The sequence below is a fragment of the Lentinus tigrinus genome, assembly GCF_003813185.1.
Source record: "Lentinus tigrinus ALCF2SS1-7 unplaced genomic scaffold L226scaffold_65, whole genome shotgun sequence".
Lineage (NCBI taxonomy): Eukaryota > Fungi > Basidiomycota > Agaricomycetes > Polyporales > Polyporaceae > Lentinus > Lentinus tigrinus.
This window is the reverse complement of record NW_027137974.1, coordinates 58,207-73,506: the sequence shown is the minus strand read 5'-3', so window position 1 is coordinate 73,506 and position 15,300 is coordinate 58,207. Positions and strand designations below refer to the sequence as shown.

General features: G+C 56.8%; 2 protein-coding genes across 2 annotated transcripts in view; one reads left to right on the top strand and one right to left on the bottom strand.

Moving 5' to 3' along the window:
* Window positions 1–20: 20 nt before the first annotated feature.
* On the bottom strand, window positions 21–2,434 carry L226DRAFT_576480 (MFS general substrate transporter; the record flags this gene model as incomplete). The annotated part of the gene is made up of 12 exons (XM_067685359.1): window positions 21–209; window positions 259–277; window positions 330–379; window positions 430–490; window positions 541–612; window positions 669–752; window positions 804–858; window positions 925–1,022; window positions 1,912–1,924; window positions 1,987–1,998; window positions 2,072–2,132; window positions 2,201–2,434. Coding segments are annotated over 12 exons (948 nt in total), but the record flags the coding sequence as incomplete, so codon positions are not given.
* Window positions 2,435–3,867: 1,433 nt separating this feature from the next.
* The window catches only part of L226DRAFT_517297 (FAD/NAD-P-binding domain-containing protein), a gene marked incomplete at its 5' end in the record, with an annotated part of 36,756 nt that continues 25,323 nt past the window's right edge, over window positions 3,868–15,300 (top strand). The window contains 10 exons of the mRNA XM_067678510.1: window positions 3,868–4,045; window positions 4,169–4,266; window positions 4,550–4,573; window positions 4,635–4,691; window positions 4,761–4,941; window positions 4,999–5,085; window positions 5,158–5,386; window positions 5,480–5,552; window positions 5,851–5,881; window positions 5,990–6,083. Coding sequence (XP_067528931.1) covers window positions 3,871–4,045; window positions 4,169–4,266; window positions 4,550–4,573; window positions 4,635–4,691; window positions 4,761–4,941; window positions 4,999–5,085; window positions 5,158–5,386; window positions 5,480–5,552; window positions 5,851–5,881; window positions 5,990–6,083 — 1,049 coding nt within the window. The remainder of the gene's footprint in view (window positions 4,046–4,168; window positions 4,267–4,549; window positions 4,574–4,634; window positions 4,692–4,760; window positions 4,942–4,998; window positions 5,086–5,157; window positions 5,387–5,479; window positions 5,553–5,850; window positions 5,882–5,989; window positions 6,084–15,300) is intronic.

Sequence of the window (15,300 nt, the reverse complement as noted above, 5' to 3'; positions counted from 1 at the left end):
ATCAGCGCCCATGCGTTCACGTCGTTCACGATCGCCTTGAAGCCCTGCCAGCCGGACATGCCGCCGTGGGACTGCGGGCGGTGGTCGCGGTTCAGACGCGCCTGCGCGATCGCCTTCTCGCGAGGGGTGAGGAACGAGGACGAGAACGGGAAGGACGGGAGGAACAGCAGGATCATGAACGCCATGATAATGGTTGGGATCGCTTCGATCTGCGCGGTGGTTAGCATCAAGGGTTGTGTCAGGGGAGCAGGTACTGACGAGAAACAGGAATTGCCACCTAGAGAGCATGTTAGTGAGCGTACATGAACATAAACGTGTAGTGCGCGTACCCGGTCAGGACAGGTGTCTGAATACGAACTAGGCCGAAGGCGAGCAGACCCTGCGCAGATATTAGTGGTTGCCCAGCCACGAGAACTGGAGGACACTCACGCCAATCGCGCCCGGAAGGGTGCCTGTCATACAGAGACTGATGCGCAGCGCCAGCTCAGATCTGCACGAAGTCGTCAGTATGTTGCAAATACGCGTGACAAATAGACATACCTCTTGTACCAGAAGGACAAGTAGTAGATCATGCCGGCGTAGTATCCGGCCTCTCCGATGCCCAGAAGAACGCTATGCAACATGCTCATTAGTTCGTAAGACACCTCCGATCGTGCGAAGATGCATACCGAAGAACGAGGAGGCCGGCGTATCCCTTTGCGTAGACGAAGGACAGGGACGAGAGACCCCAGAAGAGCAGCGAGAGGAAGAAGCTATTCCAACCACGTCAGTCATAACCACACAGAGAGCAGACACGGACATACAATCGGTTCGCGCCAATGTGCCGCTGAAGGACGTTCGCGGGCATCTCCAGGAGACCTATTCATGCGCAACGATCAGCTCCATGCTTACGCTTGGCAGAGAGGTGAGATAGAAACCACTCACAATACCCGACATAGAAGATACTCAGCGCGAGCGTCCACTTGTTGTTGTTCGTGATGCCAAAGTTCTCGTTGAATTTCTTGATGACATGAGCGTTTCCGCTGTAGGTAATAAACGTCAGTCATGGATCCGTCGGCGTGTGCACTACTTGGGATTGCGAAGGCGCTGTATACGCCATCCCCGAACGGCTTGCCCTGAAGCCTCACGATCCCGCGAACACCACCGACGTAAATGTCAGCCCGTCACTGGCCAGCGGCAGCGCTCCCGATCTCCCCGATGTGAAGATCGGGGAGCCCACTAGTCGGGGAAAGACCGATGGCAGGCAATGAAGCTTAAAACCTAACCCGGGATCGGGATAATCGACCGTCGGAGCGCGCAATTGTCCTACGGAATGGCCATCGGAGTCAGCCCCGAGGGGACTGTGATCCGAAGGTCACCGCAGGGACACAAAAAACTGAAGCGTCGTCTATCGGTTGAGAAACGAGGACGAGCCGATCTGACGGCAGACGCAAGGAAGAAAGAGGGAGGTTGGGGGAAGGCCCGGCTTGACCTGGCGGCGGACATAGCCCTCGACGAGCCGTGCAAAACAACTACGCTATGCGCAAAAGAGAGCGACGAAGAGGGTTGCGAGGCGATAATCCGCTCAAGATGGAGGAGAAAATAAAGTAAAACGGAGCCCGCACAGCTGGGACTGGAGTACCGGCCTTGCAAGATCGGCAGGCCCCGGCAGGCTGCAGGCTGCAGCCACGAATGTGGCGAGCGCCGATGGCGCGGTTCGCACTGCAGAGCGGTCCGTCCCCCGTTCTGTACGCCCGTCCAATCGTCTGCTTACGGGAGACAAGCTTCGCACGGAGAGGCTTCTGCGAGGGACGGCACGGCTGAGGGCGTCTCCGCCTGCGCAAGCTCAGGCAGAACGTATCGTTCTGCCAAGCGGCATGGCCCACAGACCAATGGAGATGGGAACAGACCCGGAAGGCCATGATAACTCACATGTTTGTGCGATCTAAGAATGAATCGCACTGATTAGCAACTACCAGACTAACCCGACCAAGGACGAAGACATACCAAACTGATTGACTGATGAATTGCGCATGAAGCCAAATAGTCAGCTACATGAACGAGCGGTACAATTACTGATAGCACAACTCACAGATGTAACTTGCGACGACGAGCGTAAGCACTCGCATGTCGATCTTGCGCCGCACAGCTTTCTGTCACGGGGTGATAGTCAAAATCAGCCACAAAGCTCGGCAGAAGGTGATGATGATCGTATACGCACCTCCTCCTCCAAGGTGAAGTCGACGTTGTCGGCATCCAAATTGACGGCCTCTGCGAGGGCACCGTCGGGCGGGGAGAAGAAGTGCTTTCGGATGGGCTTGCCCGAGACCTGGGACTGGTAGAAGGTGCCCTCGGAGAGAGCGGAGTCCCGGGCACGACTCATGCCATCCTCGAGCTTCTTCTCCTCGTCGATACGAACCGACGCCGGGCGCGAAGGCGGCTGATTGCTTGCCATTGCAGATGCTGGGCAGTGGGGCTTGGAGGCGTGGGGGAGCTCGGGTGTCCTGGTACCCGGAGAAGGCAAGCTGCGGGCAGTAGCGGGTGAGAAAGTGCTTCGCCATGTATTTATGCTTCGCAGGAGGAAGTGCGGGAGACCCTGGGAGGCCGCAGCGATAAGTCGGTTGAGAAGTCATTGATGGGAAGAGGTCAAGTGCGTTGCTCGTGCTTGAGCGTGCCAGTCAGAGGGATGGTCATGAGGCCGCTACGAAAGACGCTTTGGCCGCAATAGGCAGTTGGGATGGTGTTCCTGGATCATGAAACATAACAAACCACCGCGACCATCGCAAGCCGAACCTGGCTCAGTAAGTTAGTGTCGGTTAGAGCCTGTTAGTGGATAAGGCGAGATAATTGGGAGGATGATTTGTTCAAGGACGGGCCACTACGGGCAGGCGTTCCGCTGTGGCGCGCGCTACAGACGCAATCGAGATTGCCGCGCGCACATTGCAACGGACGCATCCTTTCTTTCTGGACAATATCCCGCAGATATGCCAGCGTCGTAGTACAAGATACGATATTTATGACTCTTTGTATCGATTACTTACTTTCTCTGTATCTCTTTACTTATATTACCTATACATCAGCACTTATGTAATTTATCTACACTTGCTCCGTCTCATTGCGCCACTCCAACAGTTTCTACAGAGGTCCGAGTGAAGTCTCATCTAGGCACTTTGGAATGGCTAGTAAGCCTTTTATGGCCATATGGCCAACGTAAGGGTGTTACAAGCAAACTCCTGACTTTCAGTATTATTAGTAAAATGTCCCAAGACCTACCCTGCTACCTACCTCTAATCACGCTCCTATTAGGACATCTACTACAGCATTACCCAAAAACCCTTCAAAGCTCTTTTATACCAATCTTGGGTTACTTTGAGAGTCTTGATTGTTTAATCCAGACAACATTCGGAATGTTTGATATTTTGATTACTTAATTCAGTATCTAACCCTTGGCTATCGAGAAAAGGATGCTTTCTTCGCAGTGTGTGCATGGGAGAGTTCTCATTGGCGGGAGGCCACCCGACGCGCATATGATTTCTTCCGCGAACCACGACCATCGTCGAGAGCACAAAGTGCGAATCACGACGGGTTGGTTAACACAAGACATCCAACGCGCGCCGTTGCATCTGAAACTCGGCGTAGCTGGGACGAGTTTCGGGCAGGGCGATGAGACGATGAGCCCGAGCTGAGCCCGTCTGCCGAGCGTCCGCGTCAAGGTTGGCGCAGGGTACGATGCAAAGATGACGTCCTATTCTCTCCGTGGCCTGTTTCCGAGTCCGAGCCTCTCCGGGCGCACCCTCGTCCGCTCGTCGCCTGCTCTTATAATGCACTCGTCCTCACAGGCCAGACGCGTTCTGGACACATCTCTTTCCCCCACTTCGGCTATCTTCCAAAATGGCCGCTTTACGACTCCAAAGTAGCAGCCTTGCCCCGATGGTGCTTAAGCACCGTGGGCCACCCTCACGTACCTTCTTTTCCTCTCCGTCGCGGGGAAAGCAGCGTCTCGTCATCCTTGGCTCAGGATGGGGAGGCTACGAGGTTCTGCGCGCGATAGACAAGAAACGTTGGAGTAAGTTCACATGAACCCCGGCCAAGGCCTAGGCCGACGTGCAGGCAACCCTGCACACGAACTCCGTTTTCCATTTACATTGACGCCCATGCATGGATGGTTGCTGACATTGGTGTACGATAGACGTGATTGTGGTGTCTCCCAACAACTACTTCAACTTCACTCCTCTTCTCGCCAGCTGTTCTGTTGGCACTCTCGAGTTCCGTGCAGCTATCGAACCCGTGAGTGTCTTTCTATCCGGTGTTCCACTTACTGCAACAAGGGATGCCCGTGTCCCACGATCTGCTCGTTTGCATACACTGCTCCAGCGAAGTGCTGCTTGTGGTACTCGGCGAGCTGGCTGTAGTCGAATACGCGTCTCTCAGGCCTTAGGTGTACCACACATATCTCCTTGGCCTGCCTTTGAACGTTCGCCGAAGTCAGAAGTGCAGCTCCTCCTCGGCTTCATAACCTCCTGCGTCTACGTCTGTTTCTATACGCTGATTGCTGATGTTCTGTGAACAGGTCAGGAGATACTCGCCCAAAGTGGTGCGTTCTCCCTCTTTTGAGAAGTTCTTATCATCACCACTGACACTCCCCCTATTACCAGAGGACGTACACCGCATGGTGTGACTCCATCGATTTCAAGCACAAGAAGCTGCTCTGCGTACGTCTTGTCCTCTGCGCCATGCGACATGCAGAGCACTGATCAATCCTTTTGCTTCTCCACCAACAGACACCAGCCACTGCACCTGTCAATTTCCCTGAGAAGGGCAATGCATCTAGCAGTGGTAATGGGCTCTCATCGTCGTCGAGCCCTGACGTCAACGACCCTGCGATCACTGTGACGGGAAATTCCGACAAGTTCGAGTTGACGTACGACAAGCTCGTCATCGCAGTCGGCGCATACAGTCAGAGTAAGTCCACTGCATATATGCGCATAGTGAATAAGACTGATTGTGTCTTATCGCAAGCGTTCAACGTTCCCGGAGTCAAGGAGCACGCACACTTCCTCAAGGACGTGGGCGACGCCCGCAGGATACGCACGAGGATCCTCGAATGTACGTCTCAACCTCCCCTTCCTGAGGGCCACCTCCAGGAATCAGGAGCATGAGCTGAACGCATATACGCAGGTTTCGAGCAAGCGAACCAGCCCACGATCACAGACGCCGACCGGCGCAAGCTTCTCAACTTCTGCATCGTCGGCGGCGGGCCGACGGGCGTGGAGTTCGCTGCGGAGCTGCACGATCTGCTGCACACCGACATTGCCCGGCACTACCCGAGCCTTGCTGCCATGGCTAAGATCAATTTGTACGACGTTTCTCCGGTCATCCTCGGCGGCTTTGACGAGGGACTGCAAGAGTGAGTCTGTCCCGTCCTTCCGTCATGATGATTATCGAGGCCTGGCAGGAGCGATGGCTGACTCTGATTCTCCGACGCGATGCGCATTGACAGGTACGCGACTACGAAGTTCAAGCGAGAGGGTATTAGGCTACTCACGCAACATCACGTCGAGCGCGTGGAGGAGGTACGTGCTCGTCTATATGCACTCGGGACCGACCACGGGATCGCGTTGCAATATGTGCAACATGTCTTCCTCCATCTGCTGTCCTGGATCTGCGGCGTCTCTGCAGCGAGTCCAAATGAGATGCAGATGAAGATGCAGATGAGGACGGCAGATTGGCACCACAAGCGGGCACTCGAGACCCGCAAGGGTGACGAGGCGCACACCCTCATCCTCATATGCTTCGCGCATCGCCCGCCCGGTGTCTAATGTCGATTGCATGAACCATGGGGTGCTGACGTCGCCTATCCACTCTCTGCAGGGCCGTATGTTCGTGACGGAGGAGGGAGAAGGTGCGTCTCGCGTGTGCTCTCGTCATAGGCACCCTCAGCTGACTTGGTGACTTGGGCCCACCCACGATCCGACCCGACTCGCTTGGCGATTCGAACCTGAACGCGCAGTCAACTTCGGTCTGCTCGTTTGGAGCACTGGCCTCTCGCCGAACCCGCTCATCCAGTCGATCACGGAGGCAAAGAAGGACGAGCGCACGAAGCGGTGAGTGTCACCCCTCGTCATGGTTGTGATTGAGTTGCGCGGTTTCCCTCGCTTTCCGTTTCCGTTTCCGTTTCCCCACACCCCGCAGCGTTTGCCTCTGTACCCCAGACGTCGCGTGTCTGCGCACCTGACCTGCCCAACCTACCCTACCCTTTCGTTCTTCACTCCCCTCGCTTCCCGGAACCGGGGCCGGACTCGTCTGCGTCTGCATCTACGCTTGCGTATGAGGGGATTCATCGGAACAAATATATGTGAACCCAAGGCAAATCCGACTTTGTTGCCACTTGGCCTCTCTTACCCACCTTTTATTGTCTTGGATGGTAATCGCCATGCATAGCCCACCCATGTCCTATATTATACCAAATTATCACTTGTGGTCTGACGTCACACATCCTTGCCCACACTCCACTTCATTTGCTACCACTCCATCAGCCTCATAACATTTCCACCATCTTTGTTATCCTCTGTGAGCGGACCAACGTACACCAATGGTGATAAATATGAACAAAAAACCTACATCGACTTCATGGGACGTGATCTCCATACCATCTCACTAAGCCGCTTGTTGTTCGATCTTGTTCACTCTTTTTCGGGCTTGACGGATGTTTACCTACCGTGTTGCTCTCCTTCTCGTTTTCTCCACGCCCAGCTATCCCAAGACAGAACACCGCGCGAGGGTGCGGCGCCACAGCCACTGCGCGCCTTTGTTCGAACTTGTTCGCTCTCGGTCGCTATCCTCACCTCCTATCTAACCTCCATGCGGAACGCGGCGCGCCGCGGGCATGCTGCCCCTTCCCCGTTGATCCGACCTCGCCTCATTCCGGTTTTATCCTCGGACCCCGCTCGTTCGTCTCTGTCCCTCTTGTCTTTGCCTCTTTCTTCATTCCATCATCTGCCTTTCGTTCACAAGCGCGGCTCCTCTCTCTCCAATCATGCTTTCTTCCAACTACCCCCGTGGAATGTGTACCCACACCGACTGTTCTCGCGGCGTCACTGGCTGCGCGGCCTTCGTCATCTTCGTCAATGATACCCTCCGAGAGGTGAGCTAATACCTCCGGCACGTTGTCTCGCTCTCAAACCTCCTCCTTTTACCTCGCTACCCTACCAGTACGCTCTCAGTCCAGACGAACTTTGCTCCGCTTGCCTTCATCCTTGGTTTGCCCATGTCATCGGGGATTCCGAGCTTCAAGCCCGTTCGGCTCTCCTGCGCCGAGGAGTCTGTCCTGCTTTCAAATGTGGAGGGTTTATCGCGGTTCGTGGTTTACGCATATATTTTTGGCCGATATTCTCATCGATCCCTACCTGCTCGCCCGTTCATCAGGTCGACGATAGCGCCCCTGCGACCTTTGAGGCCCTCTGTGCATGCGGAGGCCCCTTGAAGGCGCACGCCATCCTCACAGGGCCCCTCGACCATGCCTCCCATCCGTGCGCATTCCGCTCTACGCTTTCCGTTATCGCAAGGCTGTCCTGACGCATAGCTCTCAGACCGCAGCCCCGGCTCTTCCCCCCCCAGTTCACCACCACACACCCACCTGCCACTGCTGGTCCCGACTCCATACCGGCCTTGCTACCTCAGTCCGATGCCCGACCACTGGCGACAGCCTCCCCCATGGATGCATACGGGGGCGTCCGCATGCCAGAAGCGGGGTCCGCCAACGATAGGCGTATGGCCAGTGCCGAGCGGTCTCGATCTCAGCGGTCGAACGTCGGCAGGGTACGGACTTCTGCTCCCCGCACCGCGTCCTCCCGGCAGACTGTATCATCATCGTCAACCGGTACGACCGCGTTGGTCTCCGCAGAGCACCTTGCCTCCGTCTCCGAGCCAACCTCCGACCAGGTCTTCACAGTCCTGCTGGTCCCTTTTCAAGTGCGTCGTTTCCGTCACCCCCTATAATGTTCCTTGCCTAATCATTTATCGATGTGTCTCTCAGCCTCCCACGCTGCGTCCGAGACGGGGCGCCTACCCAAAATCTGACTTCACTTGGAACCCAGAACAGTTCGACAACTTGGTCGGTCAAGCGATCCATTTCAAGCTCATATTCACGGTAACCCTCCCTCGCGAAGCTCCCGTCTGGAAAGTATTCGGCGAGCAGGTCATGGAGTACTGCCGACAGCAGGATATCGTCATTCCCTCCGACACCAGAGCTTCTGATATTGAGACGCCCACTGCCCTTCCTTTCGTTCTTCTTCGTACCTCCAACAAGCGCAACGTGCCAGGCTCCAAACTGCATTCTCCCTTCGACGATCTCAATTGCAACACTTTCACCGTGGAAAAGCTCCTTGACAAGGCTCTTATCAATCCGGCTTATCCACGCCCGGAGCCGGAGTTCGCCAGCCACCCCATGTTGCGCATTGGTACGCCAACATTCTTGTTCCCTTTGCAGTCTGTATTTCGCGCTCACTAGGTCACCCCTGCTCTAGCCCCTCGCCGCGGTGACCTCCTGGCCAACATGTTACGTTTCGAGGTGTGGTCTAACTTCACTGTACCCGGCCTGCACGATTACTTTCAGATTCAGGCCAATCATCGACCTCACGCCTGTTTCCCCGCTCGTGTCATGTGTGTAGTGGACCCAGCGATCACTCCGGAGTGTGGTAGCGAGTGCCCGGACGACCCGAACACCCCGTCCTCTCCCACAGACTGTCCCATGGGCGACGTCGATCGGTGGATGGAGTCCGCCTTCGCTCCCCCTTTGTCTCCTTCCACATCGCACTCTGCGCGCTCTTCTACGCCGATCCGCAATCCCACTCCTGCTCTCTCGCCGTTGCAACTTCCAGGTTTCTCGCTTGGCGATGAGCTTGACTCTTCGAGCCCATCTACCGTTGGTTCGCCCGGTTCCATTTTTCGTGAGCTTCGCCCTTCTATGCCGCACCTGGAGGTACCCGGGGACAGTGCGGCCGACCCTCCAACGGCCCTTGACACTGCCCCCTCGGTCGACGTGCCCAATCCCAGCCTCGATGCCGCGTCCAACACTGCGCCCGATGTTGCGCAGGATGTCATTCCTGCTGCAGGCACCGCTGCAACCCCTCCGTTGGTGCGCAAATATATGTTGCCTTTCACGTTCTTGATCACGTCATGAGTTTTCCTCGCAGATACAGTATGGTCGTCGGCGCAACGGCCGCACCTCAGCGCGTATGAGCACTGGGGGGCGCCAACCGCGCGCCCGCAACCGCAACGTGGCCACCACCGTTGCCAATGATTCCCACGCCGTATCTGACCATGCGCAGACTCCCGCAGCCACATCTGGGTCCATTGTGGTACGTATTGACTATCCAACCCGTCTACGCACTGTTCATGTTGGCTCTCAGATTGACGACGCTACGTCCGGACCTCGCACTCGGGCTCGCGCTGCGAGCGCCAATGTTGTCTTGCGCAATTCCCCCACGTTGCCCCATTTGGTGCCTATTTTCCACACCAGCCTTTCTGTACGTGTCGCTCATGCTGACCGACATCCTAGCCCCGACGACATGCCAGCGGCCCCACCGCCCCGCTCTCCAGTGACCAACCGCCTCCCCCGACGTCGCCTCAGACTTTCGCCCCTGTTACTGTCAGTAGCGCCCTCTTCCTCGCTCTCACTTCTTTTGCTCATGTGCTCCCACCGATCTCCGATGTGCAGGGCGAGGTCCCCCCCCCCAATCGCCGACGCCAGCATAGCCCATCACCAGAGCCGCCCACCTCTGCTTCCACGGTTTTCTCGGACGCACGGGTTGTGAGTTATCATGTTCTCTAGCGCCGCCTACCTCGGCATCTCATCCAGGTATCCCTGCAGTCCGGTCCGCCTCCCACCAACCGTCGACGCATGGAAAGCCCCAGGACGCCAGCATCCGCGCTCACTGTTTCCCGAGTTCGTATTCCACCTTCTACCCTTCATCCTTCACTCACATTAGTACATGCAGGCCGCCCCTCCTCTCTCTCCCGTCAAGCCGTCTGCCATCAGAGCCTGGCGTACCCGCGTCACCCTGGCCATCCGCGTGGAGCCCGACTTCTCCGACCCGGTTCCTCATATTCGTGCTCCCGAAGCCGATATGGCCGCCGACATCTTGATCTTCCTTGTTCGCTGGTTGATCATGCACCGTTCTGATCCAATCCACTCGGACACGGAGGTCGCATTCGTTCAAGATATGTCCCTCACCTTTCCTCATCCCGGCGCTTCCTGCAACTTGACTACATTGTCAAGCTTGTTGCGTCATGCAGATCGATTGGACATTCACATGTATGTCCCTCTCGTATTACCTGAACGTCCGTCCGGACACCTTTTTCACCTTTCGCCTGGCAGTGGCGACGGCATAGGCGACAGCCCCATGCGCACGGTGTTTCGTACCGCCGTGCAAAAGCTCGTCGCCGACCGGAGGTACTGGCAACCGCATGGACGCTTCACCGTCATCCGTCCAGGTCCGGCCAATATTCCCGAACGGGAAGAGCACTACACCCTCTGCGGATTCTTTGCGCTATGGCATATGATCGCAATGGGTGTTGGCCCGCAGCCCATCTCGCCCTTCCTCCTGCGATACGCCATTGAGGGTTGTGAGCGTGCATGCATGCTGGATCCCGCCTTTCTGCGCCTCATCGATCCGGACCTGTATGGGGGACTGGTACCATGGTCGGACTACGTGTGGGGCTCGCCTCTCCCGGCCGACCCGTGGCATCCCTTGAACGCCTTGATATTCTCTGCCTCCCTTGATGTGAGTTCTACCTTATCTTCTCCTATCATGATGATCATGCTAGATATCATCAGCGTCACGTCCTGAGCGATCCCCCGCAAGAAGCAGAGCTCCAGTGGATGGAGCGCCAACTAGTCGCATCCGCCTTGTTCGGTGGCACCGAGCTGGCGGCCAGCGACATCTTGGTGTCTTGTTTCGCGAATGGCATGCAACTTGGTCTCCGTGAGGGGTGTACACTCGATGGGGTACGTTGTTATCGCGCACCGCGCTATGTCTCTGTTCGCTCATTCTCGTCTTAGACGTTCCTGTCCCGCTCTCGTGACTATCTGGCTGTCATGTGTAGCACGCAGCTAGACTCCGTCGACGTGCTCATTGCTCATCTGCACCTTGAGAGTTCTTACGACCGGGAGAAGGTCAACGCAGAGAGCGCCCAATCCGAGGACATGTCCGACGCCAGTTGGGATGTTCTCTTTGAAGATCAGTTCATGAGCCGACTCAAAAAATACCTGCACGGCGTTGGACACCCCAATACAGAGGACGCGCGTCAAGTTGTGGGAGACGCGCGGTTCGACCGCGAGCAGAACGACCCCCTACTTCGTGCTCGTCTCTTCTTGCAGATGATGTCCGGCTCTGATCTCCTGCCGCCCAACGACCATTGGAAGCTCAAGGTCAGCAGCTATCTGGGTTCCATGCTCATGCCTAGTCAGTCTTAGCGTCTTTCATGCAGATCCACTTCCGTCACGTAGGTGCACGCGATCAGGCGCGCAAAACCACCATAGCACGATACCCGGTATGCAGCTGTTTAGCAATTTTGTTGTCACCATAGTCACTCATACCCTCACCCAGATCGAAGTACATGCGTGCTTCTATGATTGTACGGTCACAATCGATGAAGGATTGCGTACCTTGATATGCGAGGAGAAAGGCATGTTGTTTGAGACCTGGCTGCATGGATTTGTATTCGATCCCCTCGACTTCAACATGGCCTAGCGTTATCTGTCCACATCAGCCTCCTGTCAGGCACGTTCATGTACTCGTCTCTACCTCAATAGACTCGACGTACACCCTTTGACGTTCTTTTACCTGTGTTCTCGTCGAACACGTCACGATGCGCCACCTGCCCCGCCCCAATTTCTCGATTGGCACCCTCTCGCGGGCGATGGCTGTCCGTGGCCGCTGGCTTGGCTGATGACAGGGACGCTGCAATCCATGCGTCGGCAGGCCAGGGAGAAGGAAGAGCCCGCATCAATATTTGTCGCCCTGAGAAATCCATGATTGTCGGCGAACAGTTGAGATTACATTCGAACATCATGACTATCCACGTAACTCTGCCGTGATACAAGTATAAAGGAGAACATGCGAATGCAGTAGACAGCGATCGACAGGGGATGGAGACGACGTGAACGGGGCGGTGAGAGACATGGGCATGCAAAATCGACGACAATATACATACGAGGGAGAACAAACGGCCGATATGGCCGGTAAGGTATACAGTCCAGCGACACCTAGCCAAGAGACGATCCTAATCGCTGTCCTCGCTGGCGATCTCGTCGCTACTGACTTCCTCGCCGCTGCTCTCGTCGTAGGAGGAGGAATCGTCGTGGTATTCCGCGTTGTTGTCGTATTCCTCGTCTGGGACCTCCTCTTCGTCGCCCGTGACGTCCTCCGGGACACCGTACGTCTCAACGTAGGCTTCCCCCTCGAAAGGGTGGCCAGCGTCTTGCTTCAAGGTCTCGATGAGGCGGTCGCCCCTCTTGCGTTCAGCCCGAGCTGCACGGCGCCCGGCTTTGTCCAACGGAAGCCGGAGCCTTCTACGCCTCGCCTCGAAGACAGCAGGTGCCTCCTCCAGGGCTGCGCATACCATGTCAATGATGTTGCGACGAATCATGTACAACAAAGCGACCGCCTTGGAATCCGTGATCTTCATCAACCACTGGTCGGCAAGGTGATCCTTGTGGGGCAAGCAGTTAGGGTCGGCGGGTGTTGGGACGCGAGCGGGGGTGATGATGAGCTTCTTATCTTCGCGCTTGTAAGCGCGGTAGAAGCAGACGTTGAGGCCAATAGCGGACAAGCCGTACACGCACGTGATGCCGGGGACCATTTCGCTGACGGCGTCGCGGAGGCGGTCTCGCATCTGCGTGTCGGCGGCCAGACGTCCGGACATGACCTTCAGGACGTCAGGATCCTTGAACTCAACCATGAGCAAGGGCACGTCCTTCCGGAAGACGATGTACAGCATGACGCTGTCGACGGCATCGCCCCGAAAGTACTCTCCGGTGGCCGGGACTTGCTCCCGGATGTGGAACCCCAGGGACGCCGGGAACATCTCCCACAACAGCGTGCTATAAGCCTCCTTGTAGCGTCGCTCATCGCGGCGCACTTTCTTCGGAGATGGCGTCCCATCATCCGTTATGGTTGGCAATGGGAGAGCGACCATGTGGAACCCCAGGTAGAGGTGGAACTTGAGCCTGATCAGGCCATATCTGCTACAGATGCTTGCGTTCAGTACTTGCGACACGACTGATCAAATGAGTTGCTTACGTGTCCTTCTCATAAGTCTTCCGAATCATCTTTTCCATACTCATCTTTGCAATGGCATCCAGGCTGCAACGGTTCAGTCAGAACGTAGACATTGTCAGAAGTCTAAGCTTACTTACTGGGCTACCAGTGCTTCCATGTGCTTCTCCCGACGTGCTTGTTGGTCGCGTTCAACGGTGACCAGGGAACTCCCCTCGCGCTTGCGTTTGGGGGTTTCCTTCAGCGGACTCAATGCCCGTGCACGCCGAGGACGCAAGACGGGTAGGTTACTGCTGTGCATGGATTCTAGAGTGGGTGAGGCGGAGGGGCAAAGGGTGGTGGGGGTCAGGAAGACAGAGGAGTGGGGTGGGAATGGGTCGCCAGCGTAGCTGTGCGAGGACGGCTGGCCATTTGGTTCAATCTCCGACCATCTGCGCCGCACTGGGGCCATGGCGCCCGCTCTTCTATTCCTCGATGCTGCTCCAGCTGGGCATCGGGACCAAGCTGCTTCAACCATACGCCAGGTGTGAACCTGTGCGAGGACGCCTGACCATTGGGTTCAATTTCCGACCGTCTGCTCCGCACTGGGGCCATGGCGCCCGCTCTTCTATTCCTCGATGCTGCTCCAGCTGGGCATCGGGACCAAGCTGCTTCAACCATACGCCAGGTGTGAACCTGTGCGAGGACGCCTGACCATTGGGTTCAATTTCCGACCGTCTGCTCCGCACTGGGGCCATGGCGTCCGCTTTTCTATTCCCCGATGCTGCTGGTGCTCGGGATCGTGACCAGGCTGCTTCAATCATACCCGCACGTGTGTAGCCATAGAGCATCACCAAATGCAAGTGTTCCTGCAGCAGGTCGGCGTCGTGCTCCTCGACCAATTTGAACTCGATCGTCTAAGTTCTACGCCACGACCCCTATCGGCCTGGCCACCGGCGCACTGACATTGTACACCAGCACGTAACCTGGATTGCCAACAGTCGATGGAGATATTTAGTAGCTCGGACGTTCTCTGTCGAGTGACGAGAACATCCAGCGCACCAGACCAGCGCTGGAGCTGCTTCGCGGCCGCATGCGCTGGCGACTGTCTTGGATGCACAATCAATTAGGCCCTCAAGACACTGTACCGTGCAACCGAAGAGTGCCAGAGTGCCTCGCGGAGATAAATAGGTCACCCCCTTAATGTCTGCTACCCCGACGCCTGAGCTGCGACGGCCCAGGGACCTCCAACCAGCTGGTGCCATCTTGAGAGCAACATATGTAGAGGCTCGACGGCGCAGGCGTAACTGCAGGGAGCCATGCAAACGACGGGGATATCTATTATGTGAGTATAGGGAGCAAGTGATGCGAGCGGGAAGTTGAACCAGAAACCCGATTTAGGCAGGCTTCTGGTCGGGGCCCCGGGCCCCGACCGGTCACGCGTTCGCTAGAACCACAGGAGGCCACGGCCGTCGCCTCGTGGGAGCCCCTGGCGGCGCATCCAAAGCAAACCGCCGTTGTCGTCTGGCACTCCCACAACAACCCACTGCGCTGTCTTTCACCGTCGGTACCCCGACCTGTCCCCCAGGGCGAAAGGAGCAGCGAAGTACGCAGGTAAGCGTGCGTGCCATCTCAGATGACTGCGTGACCCGGTTGATGCTGGCCAGCGGGTCGGTGTGCTAGACGATACGCGCCCTTGGTAATCTGGCGCACCCAACGGCGGCGAGCTGTAAAGTGCGCTCGCAAGGCTGGTTCGAAGCCGCTATGATGCGAGTGCTGACCATGCTTGATCGCAGGGATCCGCTGCGCCACACACGCCCCGACGACAGGCTAGGCCCCGTGACTGAGTAAGCGCTGATCACGCCGGCTGGGATAGAAGGGGCTCGGGACATGGCTCCCCGCGGCGGGTGTGCTATTCGATATCCGCACTTGGAAATCTAGTGCACCCGCCCCCGGTGGGGCAATGTTGGTGTGCCCCTTTGAGCCTGGCCTCCATTCGCCGGGGACACGAGCTGAGCCGTCCGTTCAACAGAAGAAGCGTCCATTAGCAGATAACGCAGCC